The sequence below is a fragment of the Castor canadensis genome, chromosome 7, assembly GCF_047511655.1.
Source record: "Castor canadensis chromosome 7, mCasCan1.hap1v2, whole genome shotgun sequence".
Lineage (NCBI taxonomy): Eukaryota > Metazoa > Chordata > Mammalia > Rodentia > Castoridae > Castor > Castor canadensis.
Window position 1 is genome coordinate 150,432,773 of NC_133392.1, and position 25,687 is coordinate 150,458,459.

General features: G+C 53.2%; 1 protein-coding gene across 9 annotated transcripts in view; it reads right to left on the reverse strand.

The window, feature by feature from the left end:
- Positions 1–9,399: 9,399 nt before the first annotated feature.
- Arhgef10l (Rho guanine nucleotide exchange factor 10 like) overlaps positions 9,400–25,687 on the reverse strand; it is a 142,358-nt gene continuing 126,070 nt past the window's right edge. For 8 of the 9 annotated variants that reach the window (XM_074081199.1, XM_074081203.1, XM_074081204.1 and 5 more), the window contains 3 exons: positions 18,706–18,880; positions 11,009–11,131; positions 9,400–10,438 (listed from right to left, as the gene is read on the reverse strand). In XM_074081199.1, the coding sequence (XP_073937300.1) occupies positions 9,909–10,438; positions 11,009–11,131; positions 18,706–18,880 (828 nt within the window). In that variant the 3' untranslated portion in view covers positions 9,400–9,908. The other variant, XM_074081206.1, reaches the window with a different exon arrangement.

Consider the following 25,687-nt stretch of genomic DNA (forward strand, 5'->3'; position numbering starts at 1 on the left):
AAGGAATGGACAGGGAGGAGAGGACTTGCAGGCTGGAGGATCAGGGACGTGGGATCAGGGCCACATGACCTCATCAGAGGGATGTGCAGAAGAGTCTGCACATGAGGAGGATGGTTTCCTTCCAATTCTGGGATGCTGGGGCATACCTGCTGGAAGGGATCTGAATTTGTAAGGTGAGGGAGTCAGCCAAGGAGAGGAGAGGGGTCTGATGGGCTTGGGCCAAATCCAGTCACTCAGGAGCCATATGAACTTTGCCAAAATAACTCACCCTTCCTACACCTCGATGACAGCAGCTGCAAAATGGGGACAATCCAAGAAGCCACCTCTAAGGGTCTTTGCAAGAACTGAATGAGTTGCTGCTTGAAGTCAGCTGTCATTGAATACAAGTTACTGAAGGATAGTGAAGAGGGTATGAGGGAGACTGAGTGAACGTACACTCAGGATTGTATGATTCTAAATATTTACAAATATAAAACTGAGTTCTTTTGTTGTTGTTGTTGGCACTGGTGTTTGAACTCAGGGTCTCACACCTGCTAAGTAGGCACTCTTACAGCTTAAGCCACTCTGCCGGCCTAAAACTGAGTTCTTACTGGACTTTTAGCTCTGTGAGAAGAGACATGCTCTGTTTTGTTCAGGTCTTATCCCCAGTATCAGGCACCCAGGTCTTGTCATACAGAAGGTGAGCAGTACACATATGTGTATTGTATGTGTGTGTATGTGAGTGTGTGTGCACAGATGTGTATGTTGGATGTGTGGGTGGATGACTGGAAGATGGATGGATGGATGGGTGGATGGATGGAGGAATGGATGGATGGACGGGTGGATGGATGGATGGGTGGATGGATGGATGGATGGGCAAAACTGATGAGTCTCTGTCTAGTTGCCCAAACCAGAGACAACTATGATGTCCCTGATTCTCCCTCACCCCTCCAAATCAGCCCCCTCACCTTGCTCTCTGTACGAGGTCACCTCTCTCACCTGCAAAGCTGCTAGCCTCAGCCTCCTTCCTGGCCTCCAACTTTCAGCCTGCCTGGCCTCTCTTCCATCATAAAAAATCTCATTTACAGAAAGAAAGGAAGTTCATTAGGCAAATTGGGGCCGTCCTGCTGCAGGGCTGAATCATTTACAGGCACAAAGAGAGTCTTATCTCCCTCACTCACAGCATTAGGAAGCACAGGAGGAGTGGCCCCTGACACCTCCTTCCCAGGAAGCCCTGGCGTGCTGAACAGGACCTCAGCAGGGGGGTGGCAAAATGACGGGTGATGATCACACACAGCCCTGATGGTGCCAGTGCAAGAACCCCATGGCAGTCACAGTCACACTCTGCCATCTCCACCCCAGGACACTAGGAGCCTGAGTCCAGCCACTTCCAGCTCATTAAGCAACCAGCTCAGGGCCCTGGGAAATGTCTCAATTAGGTGACCACACTGGCTGGCATAAATTAATTTGATAAAAATAATGAGTTCAGCAGAGCAGAACTGCTGTGTTTCCAAGAGCAGGTGCCCCAAAGCCTGAGCTCTGGGGACTGGGAACTGAGGAGAGGCAAAGGGACTGGGGTGATACTTGCAGGGCAGGCATCCTCCAGAGGCTGAAGGACCCAGGGACTCGTCTTATCCTAAAAGTCTCTGAAAACAAGCTTTTGGTACACACCAAGGAAGTCAAATCACCCTATTTCAAAGATCCTCAGTTTTCTCAGCTGTAAAATGGATGATCAGATGACAAGTTCCTATCACTGATTAAATAAAATAATACAAGGGACTTGACACATGCCTGCAGTGTGTGGAGGCCCTCAGTAAGTAGCAATAGTCATGTTTATTACTAAAGTAAAATAGTGTAAGCCCCACCCGTTCTCACCCTTGGGGTCTGTTCGACCCTTTTACTCTAACTCCTGCTTTTCTTGATCCCAGGCCCTCTACTTATGCTGGAGTTCAAAGGGTTGAAGAATTTGGTCAAGGTCACGCAACCACTAGGATTTGAACCCAGGTCTTCTGACTCCAAAGTAAAGCTGGCCCATGTGCTACAGAAAGACAGGTGTACAGATGCATGGGCCTGAGGGGGGGGAAGGGCCTGCTCACCTGATAATTTCCATTCCTGTCTGATCCAGTTCATTTACCAAGGCCACCACTGTTGGAGAGAGTTAAGCAGCCCTGATTCACCGGTGCTGGGGAAAGTCCACGCTGGACATCCACAGGGGGTGGAAATGAGGCAGATAACAGGGACCCACCTCTCACGGGGGGGTGAGACCCCACAGAGCGTGGGGGCAGGGTTAAGCATTGTTACAGCACTGTTAAATCGCTGTTGATATTAACGAAAGCTGGTATTATAAGCACACCTTTTAATGTTGATTTTTCCTTTAAATACACTAAGATGTTGGGGACAATGAGTCCCTAATGACAGCTGTCCGGACCTTCCCCGGTACCCCACCTGCTTTGAGTGAAGGACTATCAGCCTAGCAGTCAGCTGGTCCACCTCATCCCAGCCTGGCTGCTCTGAGCACTCCCTGGAGGCCTTGAGGGCCTACAATGAACAGTTCTTGTTGGACTTTTTGCCATCACAAGCCTTGGTGAACTCTAGATGACTCTGCATCCATTGTTACCCAGGCCAGAGGGGGAGAACTTCCCCCTGGTGGCCTAGCAGGAGGCCTGAGACCGGTGTAAACAGCATCCTCCACTGGCTTGAAGGTTCACTGTGATCGCTGCAGCCTTTCATTTGCCTGCAGGACTACGCTATGATTGGTGCCACAGTCCTTCATTTGCACGAAGGCCAGCTGGGATTGGTGCAAACCCACTCGCCACACCTTTCTGGCTATATAAACTGGCTTGGCTCACTTGTTTCAAGTCAGCTGAGAGATGCCCTCCTGTGCTGCCCTCAACAAATGGCTTCTCCTGTGACGTTTTCTTGCCTGTTTGTGATCATCACCAGTACAGTAGTCTAATGTGGTAAGGAGAAGAGAAGATGGCAGAGTGGCAGTGCTGAGGAGAGGGCAGCTGAAGAGTTTCAGAGAGCAGGGCAGAAGTGACAGGATGCAAAGGTGGCAGAGGCAACGAGGGATGGCAGAAGTAAGAGAAGTTGGACAGCCAAGGTTGAAGAAAGATAAAAGGTTGTGAAGAGCCAAAGAAGAGAAACTGCAGGCCCCGGGGCTCTCATACACCAGAGGTGTCTATAGGGGCTGAGAGTCCCAGCACCCCAGGCCGGCAGGAGAGTTGTATCCATAGCAGCTACCCCCCGCTGCTACCACTGCTCTGCTCACCGGAATATAAAGGCTGCCAAGTGCCAGCGCCTCTGGTGGTTAAAGTCCTTAGTGACCCTCCAACCTGAGTGCCTGCAGCCATGAGTCTCTGGCTTCTAAGGTCTGGAACAATAGGCCCTTAGCTCTCAGAGTCTGGAGCTGGAAGCCTCTGGGTCTGCCAGTCCAGCCCCCAGGCCTTGGACACTCAAGGGGACCGTCAACTTTAGGAGAGTTTCCTATCCACAATTCCTATCTGGACAGAGCAAAAGGACTCCAGCCAGCTGCAGATGGGGAGGTCAGGAGTCCTGGGGTTCAGGCACAACTCAGCCACAACTGTCAGTGACACCTTAGCCAAGTCACTGAGCTCTCACTGAGCCTCAGTTTCCCCATTTGTAAAAGGGAAGGGAGATTTCAGACTCCGAACGCCTTCCATGGATCTTCCTCCGGGCCACCTGGTCTTAGGTTTAAAGGTACCTGACATTTTTTATCACAAATCCTGCATCCCTGCACTCTGCCTCCTAGAGAGCGCCGAGAAGGACGAAGGGTAGACGTCAGGCAGTGTCCTGCGGATGAAGATCCTAAAAAGTGAAGTTCTTCTTGGGACGTGATATCCCTGAGCTGGGATGGCAAGTGACAACCACCACTCAGCCAAGACGACAATGCTGTGCTGAGCACGTCTGCCCCTCGCTGTAAGCCAAAGAGATGCACTGGGTGTCTAATTAGCAAAATATTCGATAATTGGTGTAATCTGGTACTATTCCCTTTTTGACAGCCTCTGCTACGGCATTCCATTTCAAGCTTGAGCTGCTGTAACATTGGGCTGATAATTGTAACACTGAGAATGAAAAATCAAATCAGAGTCATCGGAGGCTTCCATTAAATTGATTTAGGACAAGAAAAATTAATGGGATTCCCTCCCATCCCCTCCTCCCCACTGCCCTGTCTCTGCCTTGCTGTGCCCCAGAGCAGAGCTGTCACACAGAGACAGACCAGTGGCATTCTGAGTCCTTTACCCCACCTCTGGGCCTCTGCCAGTGGTCAGGAGCCACCTCCCTGGAAGACAGCTATGGGAGGTCAGTAGGAGGAAAGGGTGTGACCACAACGCCCAGTGCCACCACCCCATGCAGAGCACGATTCCTGTTCTGACCTTTTTTGCGGGAACAGAGCCTATGAGACAGAGAACAGCAGCTGTGCCACTTAACTTTGGTAAGGCCAAGACACAAAGTTAGCATGAAGTGGATCCCAGCAGCTCAATGGACAGAAATTAACCGAGCCCACTGGAGGAGAAAGGAGCACAACTGGTTCATGAAACTGGGAAGTCTGGAGGGACAGCTGGCCCCGAAGTTGGTCCAGCTCTCACCAACTCCCTTGGGCTCCTTCTTCCCAGTCTGTGGGGCTACTCAGTACCCAACTTCATTTTACACACATTGTGAGGCCTCTTGAACCTCACGCCCAGAAAAACATGCAAACGGATGCAAATGAGGCCCTGATTTATGCAAAACAGACTATAAATGCACGTCCCTAGATTTGTGAAAGAAAAAAGCCTTGTCACCTAATTTAGCAGAAATTACAGGGGCAGAGGATTGTGTTTGTCCCTGAGTTGGGTTCAAGCCAGCAAGAATTCACAGCATCTTCTAGAATGCCCCCAAACCAAGAGCTCCATGACCCTGGCTTTACCCAGCCTCACAATGGTGTCCAGCCCCCCGCAACTGAGCACTAGGATTTCCTTGTCCTTGGGGGAGATGTCTGGAAAAGGTTGCTCCATAGTCCCAGGCCCCACCCACCTTCTGGCCCCGCCCACATGTAGCCTTGTTCTCACCCAGGTCAGGCCTGTTATTGGCGTTATCTCTATCTAAAATAGTGAACACTGATGGAGCACCTCTCTTTCCCCAGGCCCTGAATGAAGCACTCTTAGATACCTCATCTCCTTTACTCCTGGGAGCAGCTGGGGAATGCACAGTTATCACCATCTTACAGAGGGGGAAACTGAGGTCAGCAAGCAAGGGCAGACACCAGGAGAGGAACTCCAAAGCCCATGTTCTCTTTCTGATCCACTGGGACCCCTGGAACCTTCTCTTTTCAAACCCATGTCTCCTGTGAGGCTGCAGGCTCAGCTCCTTAGGCAGGGACTCTGTCTGCTCCTCTCACCAACTTGGCCAGAGCTGGGCACACGGTGCTAGTGGTGGGTACTGCTGAGTGAAGGAAGCCTGCATTGTTGGGTACCACTTGCCCAAACATGAGTTTTCTGAATACTGATCCCATGATCTCTCTAGACCCATTGGCCAGCCCCGGCTTGGGTGCCTTTGTGTTACTTGGTCCTTTTTTCCCAAATTCTTGGCAAGTGGCATGAGTGTTTGTGTTTTCCACACAAACCATGGGACTCTCCAAGCTTGCTTAAGGGGAGCTATGTGCTTCCAGGTCTCCTCAAGACGCCTGGGTGTTTCACACTCTAAGGAGCATCTTAGAACGCAGGCTGACACCTGCCAGGTTCCTGCAGGGGACAATAACAAACCAGCTGTCCAGGGCCTGCTATGGGACAGAAGCTGCCCTGTTTTCCATGAAAGAACTCCATTCCTGCTCAAGGCAGCCCATTTGGTCAGTGCTGCTGACATCCCCGGGTTCTGGAAGAAGAAACCGAGGATCAGGGTTTACAAGCAGGCTACACTTTGTGCTGGCACCTGGGCACTTGTCCTCACCTGGGATCCTGGAGCAGACAGTGAAGAAGGAAGGGCTGCAAAATGGGCTTGGAGTGGTACAAGGTTAAGGCTACATGTCCAATAGTTCTCTTCTGTGCTATGACCTTGGGCAAGTGACTTTACCTGCCCGACCTCGGCTTTCTCTGTACATCGGGGTCAACAATGGAACCTCCTGATGGGGGTGGCTGTGATGGTTCCACAGGCGTGGATCCAATGCATGTCGCACTGCACCTGGACCCAACAGGGGCTCCCCACACTTGGACTACCATTGATCGGACTATAGGACGTGACTGCAGCTCACACAGGTTCAGGGGGTTGTGGATCACATAACAAAGTGGAAACAGAGCCAGAACTCAAGCCCAGGCCTCCCTGACGTGAGGGCCAGCAAGCTCTCCAGCACGGGGCCTAGGCCATGCTCTGGGGAGTGGGGGGGTCCAGAACCCATTGCCAGACCTTGTAAAGGAGGAGCCAACTGCCTGTCACAGGAGAAAGCCCATAATGACTGAGCCGCTCCTCGCCAGGAGAGGTTCTGTGGCTTCTGATGATACGAAAAGCTGACAAGAACTAGCTCAGGTAATTACATTAATTTTCCTCAATTTACACATTCTTGCTACTTGTCATTTCCCGGGAAAGTGTAAATGAGGTGTTTAGAGTGCTTGGGCAGCACCAGGGTTAGGTCTTCAACACTGAAGAGTTTCTGTTACCTGTCTTATTATCCATGGGTCCTCACCCATGATAATGGCGATGGTCCTGTCTCCATCATCAGACTGGAGCTCACCGAGGACTTTATTTCTCCTTCAGCCCGGGGACCTCCACCATCAGACTGCAGAATCTTCTGAGGATGGGGATGTAGCTCCCCCATCAGTCTAGAGTCTCCTGAACAAAAGGTAGGACTTTCCTGGGGAGGGGAAAGGGTGAGCAGAGCCCGGCTGCCTATCAGATTAGCGACTGGCCATCGAGCTGGCTAACAGGTCTGTGTGTCCATCACCAGACTCAGGGCTCCTGAGAACAAGGGCACCTCCCCCATCAGGCTGGGAACACTCCCAGCTGGCTCCGCTCACTGGTAGAACTTCCTACAAGCAAAGCTCAGACTCTGTCCGTGTGTGGCCACCACATCCCCAGTGTCACCCCCACAAACACAGGACCCTGCTTTGCGTCTAAAGAAAGTAGGCCTATTGGATGTCACAACCCCTGCCCCCAGCACTTCCTGTCCCCCTTCTCTGTGTCATTTCTCTCCAGAGCAAACACTGTTCCCTCCTCCACTGAGTGCCTACTGGAAACCAGGTCCTGGCACACGACAGGTGTTCAATAAATGCTCAGCGAGTAACTGTTGCCATGGCAGGAACACTATCCCTTTGCTGAGACACAGAGAGGTTATGGTTCTTGCTGGATGTCACACAGCTAGTTAAGTGGGGAAAGTAGAGCTGGAACTTTGGTACAAAGCTTTGCTTCTGGAGGTGGTGGTTATGAGTGTTTTTGGTGACAGTGGACCTCAGTTCTGTCTGACTTTGGGCTTGAAGCTTCATAGGCAACTTGCTTACATTCCGTGAGCCTCAGTTTCCTCACCTGCTAACAAAGCAGCTAGTCAGAGAGTGGTTGTGCCCATCAGAGCGCTAAGGACCCAGGGCGCTAACCACCCAGGTGGTTATTATTACTCTTATCAACAAGGCGAGGCCTCCTCTTGCATACCAGGCACATCCTAACCATGTCACTGACACCCCCGGGTCCTCCCTCGCTCTGTTGTCAGAGACAAGGAGAAGACCTCTTGGCTGGTATGATAATTTCACTGGCTAATGAAGTCACTCATTTTCTCAGTGATGGGAGTTCACGAGATCTCCCAGGTCCCCTAGCTGAGTAAGCCATAGGGCCAGGATCTAACAGTGCTCTCAGCTGCCAGCTCCTGCAGCAAAGGGGAGACTTCTGCCAGGATCGTTCAGGATGAGGACATAAGGGAGTCAACAGCTAGATGCTTTCCACAGACTTGGCACCATGGACCCCTTGCAATTCTGTCATGTCCCGGTTTCAGAAATGAGAAAGCAAGGAATCCACCGGGAGCCACACAGCAGGTCTTTGGCAGAGCTGGATCTGAATGCAAGCCTGCCGGATCCAGAGCCCACACTGGCTCCTTGTCCCACAGCCTCTCTGTGCCAATCACTGCCCCAAGGAAAAGGCTTGGCCAGCATTTGACTAAAGGGATAAACACAACCCGGGGAGTCCCATCAAGACAGGTCATTTGGTCATCAACCCGAGCAATGGAAATGGGACAGGGCATTTTTCCCACTTGTACTTGGAAAGTATCCTCCTCTCCTGAGAGAGGTGGACTGGGCAGTGACAATTCTTCCTTTGTAAAATGAGAAACTGAGGCCCAGAAAAGATGGGTGCCATCTGAGCTGCAGTCTGCCAGTGCAGGAATGGAAGCCAATGGACCCAGCGTCCTCTCTACCCCTCCTGGGGACCACCTGCCCTCTAAGAATAAGCCACCCTCTATGTGCTGTCCCCCTCCGCACACACTGCCTCCTCCTCCCCCACCTTCCTCTGTTGTGGCCTTGCTCACTGGTGCTCATGTCTGTCCCCCATCTGGAGCCCGTACACTTCTCGTGGGTCACCTGCATGGCCCCAGGAACCAGCAAGGTGCTTGGCATCCAGCAGGAATTCAAAGTATGTGAGTGACTTCTTCAGGGGGCAAAATCCTACAGGGCAGGTGGTAAGGACCCAGGAGAATGGCCTGTCCCTGGGGGCTTTTCCACTGGGCCGCCAGTCCTTAGATGGAAGGTGTTGTGCGCTTGCAACCACTTGCAAGGTTGGCATCCCCTCCCTCGACCTTCGCGGAGTTCTGCCTCACCTCTCTATGTTGTCCCTCAGTGTGGAGAGTGGGGAAGGACAATGGGCCCACCTGGAACCCAGCCAACCCTCTCTTAGATGGGGGAGGGCTGGGGGGGGCACCTCACTGCCCCTTTCTGCTACCATGGCAATGACCCTAGCCTGTACAGGACAGCCAGACACTGAAGAGCCCCTCATTTCCCTTCCCTTCTTGGCTCCTGTCAGATGCCAAGGGCACCTGACTCCATGCCACCCCAGAGCTGGGGCTGCCAAACAGTCAACAAAGCAGCTCCCAAGAGCCCTTCTCAAGCCAGAGAACTTTCTATAGTAATGAAAATGGTCATACCTGGATTGTCCAACCTGTCACTGCTCATCCCGTGTGGCTCTTCAAGCCACATCTGAAAGGTGGCTAAGAGACTGGGGGACTGAACTTTAATATGATTTGGTTTTAATTAATTTGGAAATTAACTAGTCACATGTGGCTACTGGCACCTATCTTGGACAGAAGTCTGGAGTGGGCTGCAGCCTGGTACCTGGCCTCTATCCTTTCTGCCTAAAGTACTGTGCTCCCTGGAACCCAATGCACGCTATCTAGCAACCTCTGTTCTCTCCGCCTCATCCCCATCATATCCCCTCAAAACCCTGATCCAAGTGTGATGTGCCTCTTGAAGTTTATTCCAGCATCTCCCAGAGCTCCAATATGTACAGACTGTATTTATACACATATAATATACACCATATATACGTTTTTATATACATTCACACCCCAGCCCACGTGCTCCTGCACTCACACGCACACACCCTTCCTGGAGGGGCAAGTGACCATCTTGGAGACCTCTCAGCTCCAACAAGTGGTACTGGGCTTGCCAGGCAGTTGTGAGGTTTCGCGTTTTGTTTTTTTTTAAAGGGGTATTTTCTCCAGATGTGTCCTCCTTCTCCCTAAACCCTCGCCCCAAAACTCTGATTTTTTTTTTTTTCCTTAAGAAGTTTTCCTCTGCTTTGCCAAGGCAGTTGCTGAAGAATCCAAGCCTGTTGCACAGCTCTGCGCAGGTCCCTCGGGGCTGGGGGCGCAATTCCACCCAGCGCTCCCTGGGGGCCTCGGTTGGACCGGAAGGGGTCCCACACAGGCGGCACGGGTCTATCAGCAGCTTGCCCTCCCGTGGCTATAGCGTCAAGGGCACCTGCCAAATGAGCAGAGTACTGTCCGTCTCCCCGCATGGGGCTGGCCTCCCGCTGCCCCCGCCGAAGTGGCGGTAGCCCTGCCCGCCGGAAATGATGGCCACGGAGCAGATCTCCTTGCGGTGGACGTCGCGGGCGCAGGGCCGGCTGCGCACCCAGACGTCGGGGTCGTCGGCCATCTCATAGATGGAGCCATCCTCCTCGCTGTGCTCCAGCGCCGAGCCGTCGGCAGGCGCGGGCTCCCGCATGGACAGCAGCGGCCCCGGGAGGTGGGCCGTGGAGCGCAGGCGGTACTGCAGCAGGATGCCCTTCTTGCGGGTCAGCTCTCGGCCCACGTGGCTGTCGGGCGCGGGCACCGGCTCCTGAGCCTGCCCGTCAGGCTTGTCCTCCTCCGCCCGCGGCCCCTCGGCCTCCTCCTGGTCACTCCGCAGGATGTCGGGGGCCAAGATGCTGGTAGCCACCGCCAGGAAGGCCACAGGCCCACAGTGACCATTGAGGGAGACCATGCCTTTCCCTGTGGGAAACGTGGGGAAGGGAGAGGGCCTAAAGGCCTGGAGCATAAAGGAAGTTATTCCCTATCTCTTGTGGAGAACTTTGCGGTGCGTCAGGCTTTCTTTGGGGGGAGCATAACTGCAGTCTACCTTGGTCAGAGACCCCATGCTCCAGGGCTGCTTTCTTTGAGGGAGCAGTGGGGAATGGCCTTATACACAGGAGGAACATGACCTCACTGGGGTGAAGTTCCCTGAAAACCTCCTCCCTCTGGCTCTGCACGGAAACCCTCTCCTGTCTACCCAGCTCCTCCTTCAAGAGGATAGTCCCTCCTGCATTCACCCCTGGAGAACTTCTCACCCATCTCTGTGCCCCTTGGTCCCCAGAAATCCTCCACCACAGCGCCTGCCACGGGGCCCATCACTGCCCCCTGAGATCCTTCTGCTCTTTGAGGGGCAGGATCCCAGCCCAAGTCTTGGCAGTCACCTCCCGTAAACACCCCTTGAAAGCACAAAATGCCCTCCTGGGCATAATTTGCACCTCCTCCCCCCACCATCCCAAGTCCCCGGCTACCAAGACCAGCCCAGAACCTTACCTGTGATCTTGGGAATGCCCTCCAGCCGGGGCACAGGCAGCAAGACAATGACCCCCTGGTCGGTGCCCACCCAGAGCAGACCCTGGCAGATGAGGAGGCTGGTGACACACAGGTGCTTCTGGCCTGTGGAGAGAGTCAGTGTGAGCAACGCACTCCTTGGGCTCCAGGCAAAGGGGTGGCACGGCCAGGCTTCTCCAGAGCCCAGCCAGAGGCTGCACAGTACTGTGGTTAGGGTTTGGCCTCTGGGTCCCCCACTGGGCCTCAGCTTCCTCCTGTATGAAGTGGGCTGCCATGAGGATGCAATGGGTGGTGTCACAGGACACAGGGCCTGGCCTGTATAGGCTCCCAATGCCCAGCCAGGGGCCAGGTCACCAGGCACAAAGGGGTAGCCAGGGCAGTCACAGGGGTCACAACTGCATGCTGGACCATGAAACCTGGGAGGGACAGGTTTGCACTCCATAAGGGTGGGGAGGGCCCAGGTAGAGCCTAAGAAGCAGCATGGGTCAGCAGCCTCTTAGACCCTCCTGAGGTGCTGTTTGCACATGGGTTGACATTTTGCCCACATGGGCACTTCTTTGAGCAGGGACACTGTGTGGACACCTCACTGCCAGGAATTAGCATGGATTTAATGCCAATTCACATTATTCCTTTCACCAGTGGAGTGGCTCAATGGTAGAGTGCCTGCTTAGAGCACATGCCTAGCAAGCATGACGCCATGAATTCAAGCCCCACTACTGCCAAAAAAAAAAAAAAAGTTTCATTCATACTTTTTCTCGGTCATCCCTTTCTTCATTCACTTCAGCAAGAATAGCAATGGCAGGGCACGGGGTCCCCTTTGCCCTTACAAGGAGATGTGCCATGTTGCTGCATAAAATTGCCCTGGGAGCAGGGCACTGAAGCCCAGTGCTGGGTTCAAATCCTGGCTCTGTCACTTCCTAGCTGTGTGAACTGACCAGTCCTGAACCTCCCTGTGTCATGGTTTCCTCACTTCTGAAAGGGGACAGTGACACTCTGTCCCGCAAGTTAAATGAGTCAGTAGGAATGGGCATGAGGAGAAGCAGGGACCAGAAGAAGAGAGCAGGATCCCCTGCAGAGGGGCTGAGAGGTGCAGGATACAGGCGGTTGGCTCAAGGACAAGAGCCCCAGGGCACACACGAGGTGGGCATCTGTGCCATGCTCCTGCAGGCCTCACTCAGCTCCTGCCTTTCCACAGGGCCAGCTCCTTCTGCCCCTCTGATAGGGGTTTGTTCTTCCCACCAAGGAAATCCAAACCCATGCACACCTATGGTGATGGAAGTGCCACCACCTGTGCTCAGTGAGGCTTAGGCAGCACTCCTCAAGACGGAATGCCCATCAGTATCACCGGAGGGCTGGCCACACAGAAGGGGGCCAGATCCAGAGCACAGGCTGCATTCTAGAAAATTCCAGATGACCCTATGCTGTGGGCCCACAGACTGCAGTTTGAGAAAACTTGCTTGGAGTTTCTAAACCCCTCGCACACGTGACCTGCCGTAAGCCGCACAGTAGCTGAGACACGTGGAGGACACAGGCATTACTCCTGTTCTCCAGATGACGATACCGAAGTTCAAAGCCGCCCCAGCTGGTTAAGCGCAGGGGAAACTGCTTTTCACAGCTGAGTGCTTCCGTTGCCCCCGCTCCTGACCAGGTGACTTCAATCCCATAGGCATAGGGGTGTGTGTCTTCTGGTACACAATCTCAGAGGAGGTCACCAGCCTGAGGTGTGCCACCCTCTTACCAACCGTTCACTCAGCACCCGATAACACCCCAGGTGCAGACTGTGCGCTGGGTTCTGTGCTCAGAGCTGGAGGCGTAGCTGCAACCACACAGAGCCCTGGCTCTTAAGGAGCAAACTCTCTAGAACCCTCCACAACAAGGGAAATGTTCTCTACGGTGTTGTTCAAATCAATAGCCATGGAGGTCTGAGGCCACTGAGCACTTGAGCTGTGGCTGGTGGAGCTGGGGGAAAGAATTCTTCATTTTATTTTATTTTAACCACAGCTATGGTATTAGATGGCACAGTCCTAGAGAGGGGAAATGGGGAATGAAAACAGAAATGAGAATCACAAACACTAGCCAGAGGATGAAGATGGGGTGACAGGGAGGAGCAGGTGGGAGAATTCCTGGGTTCTCATGCCTCTCTGCTTCCTGGGAGGATGGGGAAGCCATCCCAGAGGCTGAGACCTGATGACAAGAAGGAGTTGTCAGCACCAAGGCCAAGGAGACTGCAGGTGCAAAGGCCCTGTGGCAGAATCAGCTTAGCCAGTCAGTGGAGCAGTATGAAGTCAATGCATCTCTGGGATAGGGGAGCAGACTGGAGATGACAGAAGGAATGGTCAGAAGAGTGAATGGGCCAGATAAGGACTGCAACTCTTCCTTGTGACCAGATTGCATTTGGACACCCTGCTGCAGTGATGGAGTGGAGGTGGGGGAACAAGGAGACCTATGAGGGACTTGTTCCACCACCAAGGTAGAGAAGGGGGTGGTTAGGAAGGGGGTGGATGGGTGAGAACAAGACCATGAGAAGCCAACACAGTGGAGATGTGTCTTGTAGCAGATCAACAGACCTGTGTACACACTAGAAAGAGCAGGAGGAACTATGCACAGGGATGGAGGACAGCCCCAAGGCTGTTCATCTCAAGCAGCCGGGGCTCATCAGTGCTGCCTGTGCTGAAGGAGCAGGTTAGGTGGCTGAAGTTTGGAGCTGACAGTCCGTGTGTGGCTGAGATGCTTATCACACAGCCGAGGGGAGCCACTGGCAGGTGGCGGGGGGGGGGGGGGGGGGAGCAGTGTGAACTCAGAAAGTCACACCGCCCTGATTCGTGTGGAAGTGCAAACACCCTGAAAAGCAGCCGCGAGGGACTTGGACTTGACCCGGGCTATTTCTCAGTGTCTGGGTGTCTGGGGCCTGCAGCAATTCAGAAAGGGATGACTGAACACTATGTGGGCAGCCTCCAGGCCAGCAGTGGGCCACCCCTTGTGGAACTGACTGGCCCCAAAGGCTCAGCCTCAAGTTTCCTGTCCTCATCACCTGCCTTCTCTTCTTCCTGTCAGTCAGGGTCTGTCATTACCTTTTTTTTTGCTCTTTGTCTATATATTATCTGCCTTCCCAAATGTAAGCCTCGTGAGGACAGTGCTAAGCTGAGTCCTCAAAATGATTCTGTGGCTCATGGGATACACTCAAAAGGGATTTATGAGTACACGAGTGGGTTGGTGGGTCAGTGGATAGATGAGTGGATAGGTAGATGGGTGCATGGGTGGATGGTGGATGGGTAGATGAATGAGTAGGTGAATGGATGGATGGGTGGGGTGGGTAGGTAGATAGGTGAATAGGTGGATGGATGGGTGCATTGGTGGATGAATGGATGGGTAGATGGTGGTTGATGGGTGGGTGGATGGGTTGGTGGATGAATGGGTGGATGGGGTGGATGGGTGGATGGGTGGATGGGTAGATGGGTAGATGGGTAGGTGGGTAGATGGATGGGGTGAATAGGTGGATAAATGGGTGGATGGATGGGTGGGTGGATAAGGGGTGGATAGATGGGTGGATGGGTAGATGAGTAGGTGAATGGATGACTAGATGGGTGGGTGGGTGGGTGGATGGATGGATGGGTGGGTGGATAAGGGGTAGGTGGGTAGGTGGATGGGTAGATGGGTGGGTGAATAGATGACTGGATGAGTAGATGGGTGGATGAGTAGATGGTGGGTGATGGATGAGTGGATGGGTAGATGAGTGGGTGGATAGATGGACAGATTAGGTGGATGGATGGATTGGTGGATGGGTAGGTGAATATGTGGATGGATGGACGGATGAGTAGATGATCAATGAGGTAGAGAAGTGGAAAAGGACATGGGTGTTGAGATCCATTACTAGCTATGTGAATTTAACAAGTCACTTTCTCTTCTCAATTGATGAGTATTACAAACCTACCTTGCTCTCTTTGCAATTATTAAAATTTTTAAACATATCTACATATGTGTAAATACACACACACACACACACACAGAGTTGAGAGCAATTCTGAGCCCACAGGATGCAATTGACACATGGAGGCTGTGTGGCTATTTATGCTTATTAAAAGGATGTAAACTAGCCTTAAGATCAGCTCCATCTCAGCCATAAGCCACAAAAGTAATAAGGCCAAGAGAGGGAGCAATGGTGAAGATGTCACCTCAAATGTCTCCCCTCCCTGTCCACAGCCCCACGACCCTGAGACCAGCAGGAGGTGGTTTCTAGAGCACCTGCGTCCTCTCATCACCCCCAGGAGGCAGAAACATGACAAGTGAAAGAAGACGAGTGAGAAGCCCAAAAAGACGGTGAAGCTGAGAAATGACTTCATCCGCACCCCTTGTTCTGGGGCCTCCTCCTCCCCTCTGCCTGAGGAAGACAGCGAGACACTTCACAAACAGTCCGAAAGAAAAAAAAAATTCTAATGGTGGATAAATATTTTATCACAGAGACTTAATGCAGCAGTGTTCAGCTCACCCAAGCCATCTATCTGGAGATATACAACTTTAAAAAGCCCAGGCTCTCGGAACATTTTATTAATGACCTGTCTACTTAAAAGGAGGAGGGAGTTTAGGTTAAAAAATGCATTAATACAGCTGGGTACTCAAGTGGAAGGAAGGGTCGGGGGAAGGAAGTGTGATAAATTTTTAACACGCCCTAAAAAAAAATCCACACTTAGAGGAGGAACAAATTTATTACTAATTATGCAATTATTTCATTTGGTGGTATGGGGGAAGAAAAATACTTAAAAGCCTATTTAAAATATCTCTAATAAAGAATTTAAGAATCCTGCTTTGTTGTTCTTCCGTGAGATACATGTATGGGGGATGTGAAGCAACCCTCCAGCCTACAACCCCTTCCCCCACTCTGGCTGGGGCAGGCTTAGCTTGGGGCTTAAGGTGTCCCTCTCAGCTCTGAGGGGTTCCCAGTGGACCTGGCTGGCAGGTTACTGGGCCCAGTGTTGCTGACAGGAAAAGGTCAGACCTTTGGGTTCCTGGGCCCCCTGGGAACCTCAACCTACACCCAGACCTGTGCAGGGTTCAGCCCCAGGGAGGCCACCCCACCCACTCTGACACAACTCGGGTAATAGGGAGAGCACCAACCTGGAGGTCAGAGGGTAGGCAAGGAGCCCCCCCAGGAAAGCCCTGGCAACAGGCTAGTGTGAGGGGCCGGGGATGCCTTAGAGACAAGGAGGACGATGACAATAAATGTCACTGTGATGAACTGAGAGCTCCCCTTGCCAGGGACTAGGGGGTGCTGTCCTCGCACCATCTCAGGTGATGCCCACACCTACCCTGCAAGATGGAGACTGAGGATGGGAGAGGGTTTCTACCTGCTCGTGATCACAGCTGGAACTCCAGGCTCTGAGTCACAGATATGCCCTGACCAAGTTCTCACTCACATCTTGACCCTTTAAGGCATCAATAGGGAAGGTGAGGCCCAGGAAGGGAGAGTGACCGCTTAGCTGCACAGTGAGTTCCCGGGAGGGCCTTGGGGGAGCCTGAGGTCACCTTCTGGCTCTGGTCTGACCAGAGGATGATGGTGGGCAGGTAGGAGGCTCAGCCTCTGGGGCCTCAGCCCACCTGGCTCTAGAACAATCACATTGGCACCCAGTAGCCTTCCCTCTTTAAAGGGCACTGCAAAGAGCAACCAAGTCAATGCTGGGAACAGAGTGGAGACCATGGTGAAGTCAGTGGCATGGTAGGAACTGCCATTGTCCTGCCCTCAGCAGCTCCATCCACAAATGGCCTCCAACAACTGCGAAGACTTGACTCACTCACTCTCCTCCCCCCACAGGATGAGCTTCCCAAGATTTAAAAAGGCCGTAAGATTATCCATTTTTTTTGCTACTCCGTTATTTTGAAATAGTTTAGCTATCAGTATAAATGTGGAAGTATTTCTATGATAGGGAGGGAAATTTTATTGCAGTTGAAATGAATGGACGTTGTATAATGGACGAAACTGGTCTCTACCTCCATGAAATACAGTGAAACTAAAGCAAGGAACAGAAGGAGGGAGGGAGGGGAGGAGAGGGGGAGAGAGGGAAGGAAGGAGCCACCATGTAGGTCCTGCTAGGCCTCCACACCCCAGAAAAATGGCAGGGAAGGAGCTCTCCCTGAGCACCTGCCTAGCTCAGGCCTGGGCCAGGTGCCTCCCTGGCTCTGGGGGGATTTACCCTTGGGGTAAGACCCAGGCAGGAAGCAAGAGGAACAAGGGGCTCCCACAGTTAAAGTGACTTGCCTGAGACCACATGTGGCCAGGCCAGGATGCAAGCCAACTCTGAAGCCACCACTTCTCCCCACAGCACACAGCAGGACTCCCCTCACCACTGCATGACTATGGGTGGGACATGCTACCCTGCCAAGCAAATCTGTTTCCACTTCTGTGACATGGGGACAACCTGCGGCTCATGGGTGAAATGGGGCCATCCTGCTTGGGTCCCACTCAGCAGCAGAGTAACAGTCTTTATGTCCTGTCCTTGCTGCTATTGCTGCTAATGAAGCCCCGCACCCCCCCCTCTGCACCCCCTTCCCCCTGCCCAGTTCATACAAAAATGAGAACAGCCATGACTGGTCAGGGGGAAGCAGCAGCCTGGGTGACCCCAGCTGGAGTGAGGGACCAGACTTTGGGCAGAGGACGGAGGCCCTCAGGTCCCCAAGTACTGGCTTGTGCACCTGCCCTTGGCCCAGCCACGTCACTCAGCAAGATCAGTTCTGGCTCAGCACCCACAGCCTTGCCATAGCACTGCTGCCAGGTCCCAGAGACCTAATACCCAGTGCTGTATCCCTGGCCCCAGGGCCCTTCCACTCTCCTGGCTGTGACTCCAGCGCTGCCTGCAGTACTTGGACAGAACAAAGCTGCAACTTCCCCTAGACCAGCCAGGATCAGTTGGTCTGGTAGAAGCTAGACCAAGGAGGAAGGCAAGGTGAACAGGTGCCTGTTTCCCTCTAGTGGCCCAAGACCAGTTAGACGGAAACAGGTATCTGCCTAGGCCTGCCCTAGCACCAGGACAGCAAATGATAAAGGGAGTGGGAGAGTTCACAGAGGCCTCAGGAGGGTGTGGAAGGGTGTCAAGTGAGTTTGTCTTAATCTCTCCCTCACGCCTCATCCCCTGGTCTCAGGACAGCTTTGTAAGAGGAAGTACAGACCACAAGAGGGTGTCACCGGACCACCCCCTCCATCTCCCGAGGCTTCCAACTTGGCTGACAAGCAAACGAAGAGAGACATGTGCCTTTCTTAAAGATACCTCCAAGGAGAGAGATCCAGCTTGGCCTTCCCTCATGCTGAAGGGAGGTGAGGTGAAGATAGCTTTGGTCCATCTGAGCAGTAGCACAGGGAAGAGGTCTGGAGGCCCCGCCTTGTTCTTTCACTAGCAGCAACTCAGGAGAGTCCACCAGGCTTGGAGTCCACCTCCCAAGAGCCCAGAATGTTGGGATTTGGTGGCAGGGAGCCCATGGGGACAGACGTAGGGCTTTGGGTAGAACAGTCCTGCGTGTGAATCCCATCCCTGTCACTTCCTGCCTTCCCTTGGAGCCCCAGTTTTTTGAGGCTGGCCAAGGGCTGCTGTGAGGGCTAATGAGCTGGGCCACCTGCTGTGGGCAGTGCCCATGACCCTTGGTCCCCTTCCTTCCTCCCACCCTGGCTCACAAGGTACTGGTCATGGCCTCACCTGGAAGGAGGAAGGTGGTCCTGGTGGCAATGTTGATCTCCTGCAGATGCTCCAGGGTCTCAGTGTGGAAGAGGCGGATGGAGGAGCCAGAGGAGAAGGCCATCCAGACGCCGCTGCCCGCTTTCACCATGTGTGTCACGCTCACCGCCTCGTCCTGGTGTGCCTCAAAGCTTTGCTGCACAAGGGAAGGGGGTGTCAGGACTGGGTCGGAGCTGCCAGCTGGACCACCCCAGCCAGCCCCTGCTCCCCTGGGGTGGGCGGCTCCTACATTCTTCAATAGCACACACTAACCCAGGCTCTGCCTGAACACAGAGTGGTGGAAGGAAACCTTGGCAATCCATGTGCTGTGTTGATCAATGCCTAGCAACTAGTGGGGGATCCTGGCTTGCAGTGTTGGCCAGTTCCCATGGTGTAAATACTGCTAATAGGTCGACCCCAAGCTCCAAATGTGACGGTGCTGAGCGAGGGGCAGGAGAAGATGCTCACTCGGCTTTCGCAAATGGAAAGGACCTGGCTCCAGCACATGCTGGGGCGTCTTTTGGGGCCCTGGTTCACAACACGGAAAGACGGAGCCAGCAAGTCACAAAGCAGCACCAGTTTGTGTATGTCATTTAAAGTGACAATAGCAACCTACAGAACTACTGTGGAAGGGCAGGTGTGTGTGTGGGGGGCTGAACCTTCACTTTCACAATGGGGCCAAGAGACAGTGTCCAAAACTGATGGAGCAAGAGGCAGCAGAGTGAACAGTCATGAGGCGATGCCACGGGGCAAAAGACAGAGCAGGAGAGAAGTCTTTTCTTCAGGATGAGAAGGGAAAGGCCTTTGGGAGAAACCATTCCCTGCTATTCAATTTTTTTCTTACAAGTGTAGGTATAACCTACACCTTGTTTTTAAAGACACAATACAAATGGCCAGGCTTCTCATCCACTGCAGGAGAAAGCCCAGGTTCTTGAACTTGGCCTTTGATGATCACCCTGGCCTTTCCTTGCTCCAGGCCAACCAATGCCTTGGGCCTTGGGCCAGGACACAGCATGCAGTGCACTTCTGCCCTTGTGATGGCCTTGTCACAACATGCATCACCCCTGTCCTTCAACATCTGAAGAGGCTGCTTCAGGGTGATGTCCCTACAACCTTTTTCCATGGAGCTGTCCCAACCACTCACAGACCAGCACCTTCTACTGCCCAGCATGGGGTCACATACACAACTCTGTGCCTCTACCCGGCTGCCTCTGTGTTGGGCTCTGGATCTTTAGTGTCGCCCCAAAGGCCCCTATGACAAAGGCTTGGTGACCGGTCTGCAGTGCTGTTGTTTGGTGATGGAACATCGAGGAGGTGAGGCCTAGTGGAAGGAAGTTAGGTCACTGGGGACACAGCCTTGAAGGGGATATTGGAACCCAGGCCCCTTCCTCTTTCTTACTTCCTGGCTGCCATATGCTCCCACCATGATGCACTGTGCTGCTACAGGTCCAAAGCAACAGGGCCAAGCAACCGTGAACTGAAACCTCTAAAACCATGAGCCAACATGAGCCTTTCCTCATGAACAGTGTTTATCTTAGATATTTTATCACAGTGGTGGAAGGCTGCCTGACACTCCCACACTGGACTCCCAGGACAGAGACAGCACCTCAGGCCTTCAGTGTCTCCCAAGTGGCACGGAACCCGGCACACAGTAAAGGCCGGTCAGAGAATGAGCAGATGGACACAGAAATTCTGTCTACAGCACTTGGTCGTTACTTGGATATGGACACTCCAGCACACCACACTTTCTAGTTTGCCAAGCCCCTGGGGACAGTTGTAACCTGGTCTCCACTTAGAATTATGTCACGGACACTGCGTGATGAAGACGGGAAAATGTGGGCGCAACAGCAGCAAACAAAACGACCACATCCACCTTGTGGAGGCGGGGCGGGAGTAGAGGCCCGCACCGTGCAGATTATTCTGGGGAGGGGCCTGGTGGTTTCCTCTTTGCCAGTTTTCTGGGCTTTCCATTTTTTCTATGAAGAGTGCACACGGGTGGAAGCCCAAGACTGCAGGAAGATGTTACATAGAATCAAACCTGCTAGTCAATCCCATTTCCTCAATAGCTTCACAGTAGTCATTCCTGGTCAGAACGCAGGGCCCAGGAGGGCAAGGATGCGGGGATCCAACAACATGGTTTGTTCTGAGCCAGTCCTCGTGGCTGAGCTTCACAGTGCTGGGGAAAATTGAGGCTCCCCCAGGAGGGGAGATACAGAGCTGTCCCTCCTCTGTCCATCCCAGGCCACTCAGGAGGCAGGATTCCACTGTGTGGCCACCCTTTGCTGGGAGCCTGGACAGCAGAAGTGTAGTCCCCCTCAGTTCACCAGAAAAGGGTGCATGGTCTCCACAGAATGGGGGTTCCTCAGGGGCAAGGACTGGGTCTCCACCTCACTCAGATTGGGGGCTCAGCCTAAGGGCTCTCAAGTGAGGGACTGTCCCTCTTTCCTTAGCCAACTACCCCCCACCACCACCATTCCAAGTAAAAGCCCAGGTACAGGAGGCTCAGAGCCTCTGACTTCTAGGAGAGGCTGAGCCTCATCATAGCCTCCACAGCCCCAGTGCATACAGCAGAGGGGCACAGCAGTCCCACTGCTCCATCCCTTCACCCCACAGGCAAGCAGCACCGGCCCTCAGTCCTCTTTGCCTGAAAGAAAAACTCCTTCCAGGAAAGTCATGGGTGGCTGGTTGTTTTCCAGAACCAAGCTGCAGAAGGAGCCAGGAGAGTGGAATGGGAACCTTCCTGGAGGTCTTGCTGAAAAAAAAATCAGTCCAACACCAGCAGGCCCAAGGCCGCAGAGCCCCTCAGCCACCCTGCAGGAGGATGGCTTGGGGGGCAGCAGCATGGTAGGGGAGACACGGCACGCTTGGTCTATGGACTTTTGCAAGAAACAGCAAGTATATTCTTATGTGCGAATGCACACTGACAGCGCCTGCATGCAGCCAGCTCCTGCCGGACTCCTGCACAAAGCTCAGAAGCATTTCTTGCCTCAGCAAATGCCAAATGCACTGAAATTGCGAGGCCTGGAACCAAGCAAAGCTGCACCTGGATTTGCAGCCAGCCAGCCCTGTGTGGTACTGTCAGAACCTAATTAAACGAGAAGCTGGCACAGGAAATCCAGGCTCATTTCTCCAGGGGTGTAACAAGTCTTCTCTAAGCTCACAGGGCTCTGCAGAAGGCCTGTGCAAACCTGCCGACACATGGAGGGAAGGCGGTAGGGGAGGCAGGGGTATGAGGAAGAATGCAGAGCACGCCAGCCTGGCCCTTCCCCCTTGGCCACCTCTGGGCTCAGGGCCAGCTGGTCCTGCCCCAGGACCCCTGCCTGGAGCCTGAGAGCCATATTCTTGGGTTCACGAGTCAGGGAGTAGGTGGAGTCCAGGGGACAGGCAATATCGGGGTCCCCAAAGGGTCCTAGACCAGCACCATAGACGGTGGGCAAGGAGCAGGGACCCCAGCCCTTGGTACTTACCCGGCTCATTTTGTTTTCCACTCAAGGGTGTTCCCTTACACAGAAGGGACTCAGAACCCACTACTAACAAACACTGCAAGCTGACCCATGTCTGCTCTCCTCCTGCCCAGGGTGCTCAGGAAACACTCCCCACCTGGCCCTCCAATGCCAGGCCAAGGCCTTCTCATTTCTCACCTCTGGATCTGGCTTCTAATTCCCGGCTAATCTTGGAGACCCAGAAGCAGGAGCCTCTAAGAGCCCTCTCACTCCCCTCACCCTTCAGGAAAACCACCTGCCCTCCTGCCACCAGCTTGGCCTTGCCCACTTCAGGGCTCCAGAAGACTTCTGGCCTCTAGAATCCAGGAATCGCTACTGCCTGGACATTGCCTGTCAAAGGAACAGCCTGCTGGGATTCTACACGAGACCAGCTGAGCTAGGTGTAGTGGTTCATGCCTGTAATCTCAGCTACTCAGGAGGTGGAGACAGGAGGATCTAGAGTTCCAGGCCAATGCAAGCAAAGTGAGCTAGACCCTTTCTCAAAAACAAAATACAATACAAAAGGGCTGATGGCATAGTTCAAGTGGTTCAAGACCCTGGGCTTGAACCCAGTACCAATACCACAAAAAAAAAAAAAAAAAAAAAAAAGAGAGAGAAGAAAGGTGCTGACAAGAACCCTCAGGTGATGGCCAGCTGCCATGCTGGCAAATGAAGCTTTATTGGAACTGGTCATGGCCACACACAACAGCAGTTGCTCAAGGGGCCTGTCACAGCATGGGGACCATAAACACCGTTCCTCACTTAAGGACATCAGCATCTGCGAGCAGATCCTAAACCCCAGGCAGCAAGCTTGGTGGCAGTGACAGGGCATGTGATTCTAAGTGATGCTGTGTGACTGGGACACGCTTGTGCTACTGGGGAAACAGAGAGAGAGAGTCAAGTGTGGAACAGACGGGTCAGGGCGGGCTCCGGGACCTCAGAGTCCAGTTACAGGTGTCAGTGTGAACTGGAAGTTTTCTCTGCTGGTTCCGCCCCCTAGAGAGCCCAGAAATAACAGCACCAGCCACAGAGAGCATGCGTGTCTTCATTTCTACTCCCTTCACCCACGAGGGGCTAGCAGTGGAGCCCAGAGCTTTTCATGGTGCCTGAAGGCCAAGGGGGACTGAAGGCATGATGGGAAGTGACCGAAGTGCCTGGATCCAGCACAAAGAGAGCCAAATTCAGACAGCTTGAGTATCAAAAGAGTAATGATGGTCCTGATCTCAGCACACTGAGTTTGTCAGGAATCTCAGAACTGGTAGTGAAAGGGGAGGGCTGTAGAGCAGGGCAGGGAAAACTCATCTAATGACAACTACTAAATGTAGAAGGGACAGCAGACTGGAACAATCGTCCATGTGCCATCACCGAGGGGTCACCAGTGGATGCTAACACCCTGGGTGAAGGTGTGGGAGGGGCACATGGGAGAGACTGGTTTCCCCACACTCCAACCTGGCAATTCCAGTTTGCAGAACCTTTTAAAAGACACAGGCTTGGACTTCTTAGAAAAGTCAGTATAAGCTGGACTAGTGGTACACGCCTGTAATCCCAGCACTCAGGAGGCTGAGGCAGGATGATCACAAGTTCAAGGCCAGCCTGGGTCACATAGCAAGACCCAGTATTAAGAATAAAAAAAAAAAAATCATGAGTTTTAAAAGGCAGCAATATATTCCAGATGAAAAGGAGGCCAAAGAGACATACGACAAATGCAGTGATAACCCTTGGCCTGGATGCCGGAGGGGCTCAGGGACTGAGCGGCTATGAGACAATTGGGGGACAATGGAGAAATGAGTACCTGGACAGAACTAGGTGATATCAGTGCCCTCATACTGGTTATGTTGGAGACACACAGAATTTATGGTGAAGTGCAGAGTGACTGTCACAGACCTTCAAAAAAAGGGTGTGTGTGTGTGTGTGAGAGAGAAATATGGTGGGGGTTATAGCAAAATGGAAACAGTTAACTAGATGAAGAATACACGTGTGTTTACTGTGTTATTTTTTTTGACTGTCTTGTAGTTTGAAATTTTTCAAAAGTAAAAAGTTGTGGAGGGTGGCCACCAGAGGGCAAGTCCAGGTCACCCCCAGCTCCAGCCTGCAGCTCCTTCCTACTGAATGACTCCGTCTCCTCTCTCCTCTGTGAACAGGGACAGAAAGAGAGCCTGGTTTATGGAGGCCACGGGGACTCAAGGGACAACAGTGTGCAGCAGGCCAGAAGTGCCCCTGTGTCCTGGTTGCATGGGTTTCGTGGGGCTCAGATAAACTGGGGTCCGGCCTTGCCCATGGCACTCTACCCCATCCCTGTAGCCAGCAATGGCCCCACTGCAGACGCCACACTAATGTTCCAGGTGAGTGACCTGCTCCAAATAGTGCTGACACAGCCCAACCTCCTGTCCTATGGAATTTATGTGCCTCCAGGTGACGCATCTGCACGGTTTCCATAAATTCCCAGAGTGAGCAGCTCAGCACTCAAAGTCATTAGAGTGAGATGATGCCAAGGGGCCGGGGGAGGGTCATTGGGTTCAGGGGGCAACCCAGGAAAAGGCAGGGATGGCAGGCAGGGCTCTACTTCCTAGGCACCTACTATGTGCCAGGCCTTTCAAGAGTGGGATGAGCACCTGGCACACACATACTATTTCACCTTCACAGAGATATACTGAAAGGTGGAGGAATGAGGCTGGAAAGAGGAGTGAGGATCCCAGGGGCCCGGGTAGCAGCAGAGTGGGGCACAAGCCTCCCCTGTGGTCCCCAGCTCACTGGCTATCTCAGAGGGGCTCAGTGGAAATTCTCAGATTCTGCGCTTGACCAGGATTGAGCGTACAGGAGCTCCTGCCACCCATGCCCTGCCTGGTCACCACTGAGGAGCTGCCCTGGGAGGCCTGAGGGTCACCTGTGGCCAGGGGACAGGCTGGGAACTGAGACCTGAGTCACGCCCTGCTCTGAGCTACTGCACTGGGGTACAGAGAGACCATCTAGTAAGACCAATCGGTTCGCACAACCCCTTCCCTGTCTATCCATCTTATTCTCATCAACACCGCAGAGGAAACAAACAGAGAGGCTAAAGGATGTTCACAAAATCACACTGCCAGAGGACGGGAGGATGCCAGATTCAAACCTGGGTGACCAACTCTCCCAGGCCTTATCCAGGTTGTAGCACAGGATGACCAGGACTCCAGGAAGTTCCTCAGTCCTGAGCAAGCCAGGACGGTCCCTCACCCTAACAGGACATCAACACTTACTCTCTACCTCCAAGGCACAGCTGGACGCCGTTCCTTTTTCTGTGGCTCTGTGCAACGCAGACGCTCCTGTCTCACCTGACCTGGACGAGGTCAAGGGCTTTCGAGCCAGAGCAGATATCCACAGCTCTGCTCACTCATCTGCAAGTGGGAGCAAGGACACTACCGTCTGGCAGGAGATCCCACTGGATGCCAGACTCTCCCGGCTCAGGGCCACTGTGGGAGGGATGATGGACAGACACCTGCCAACCC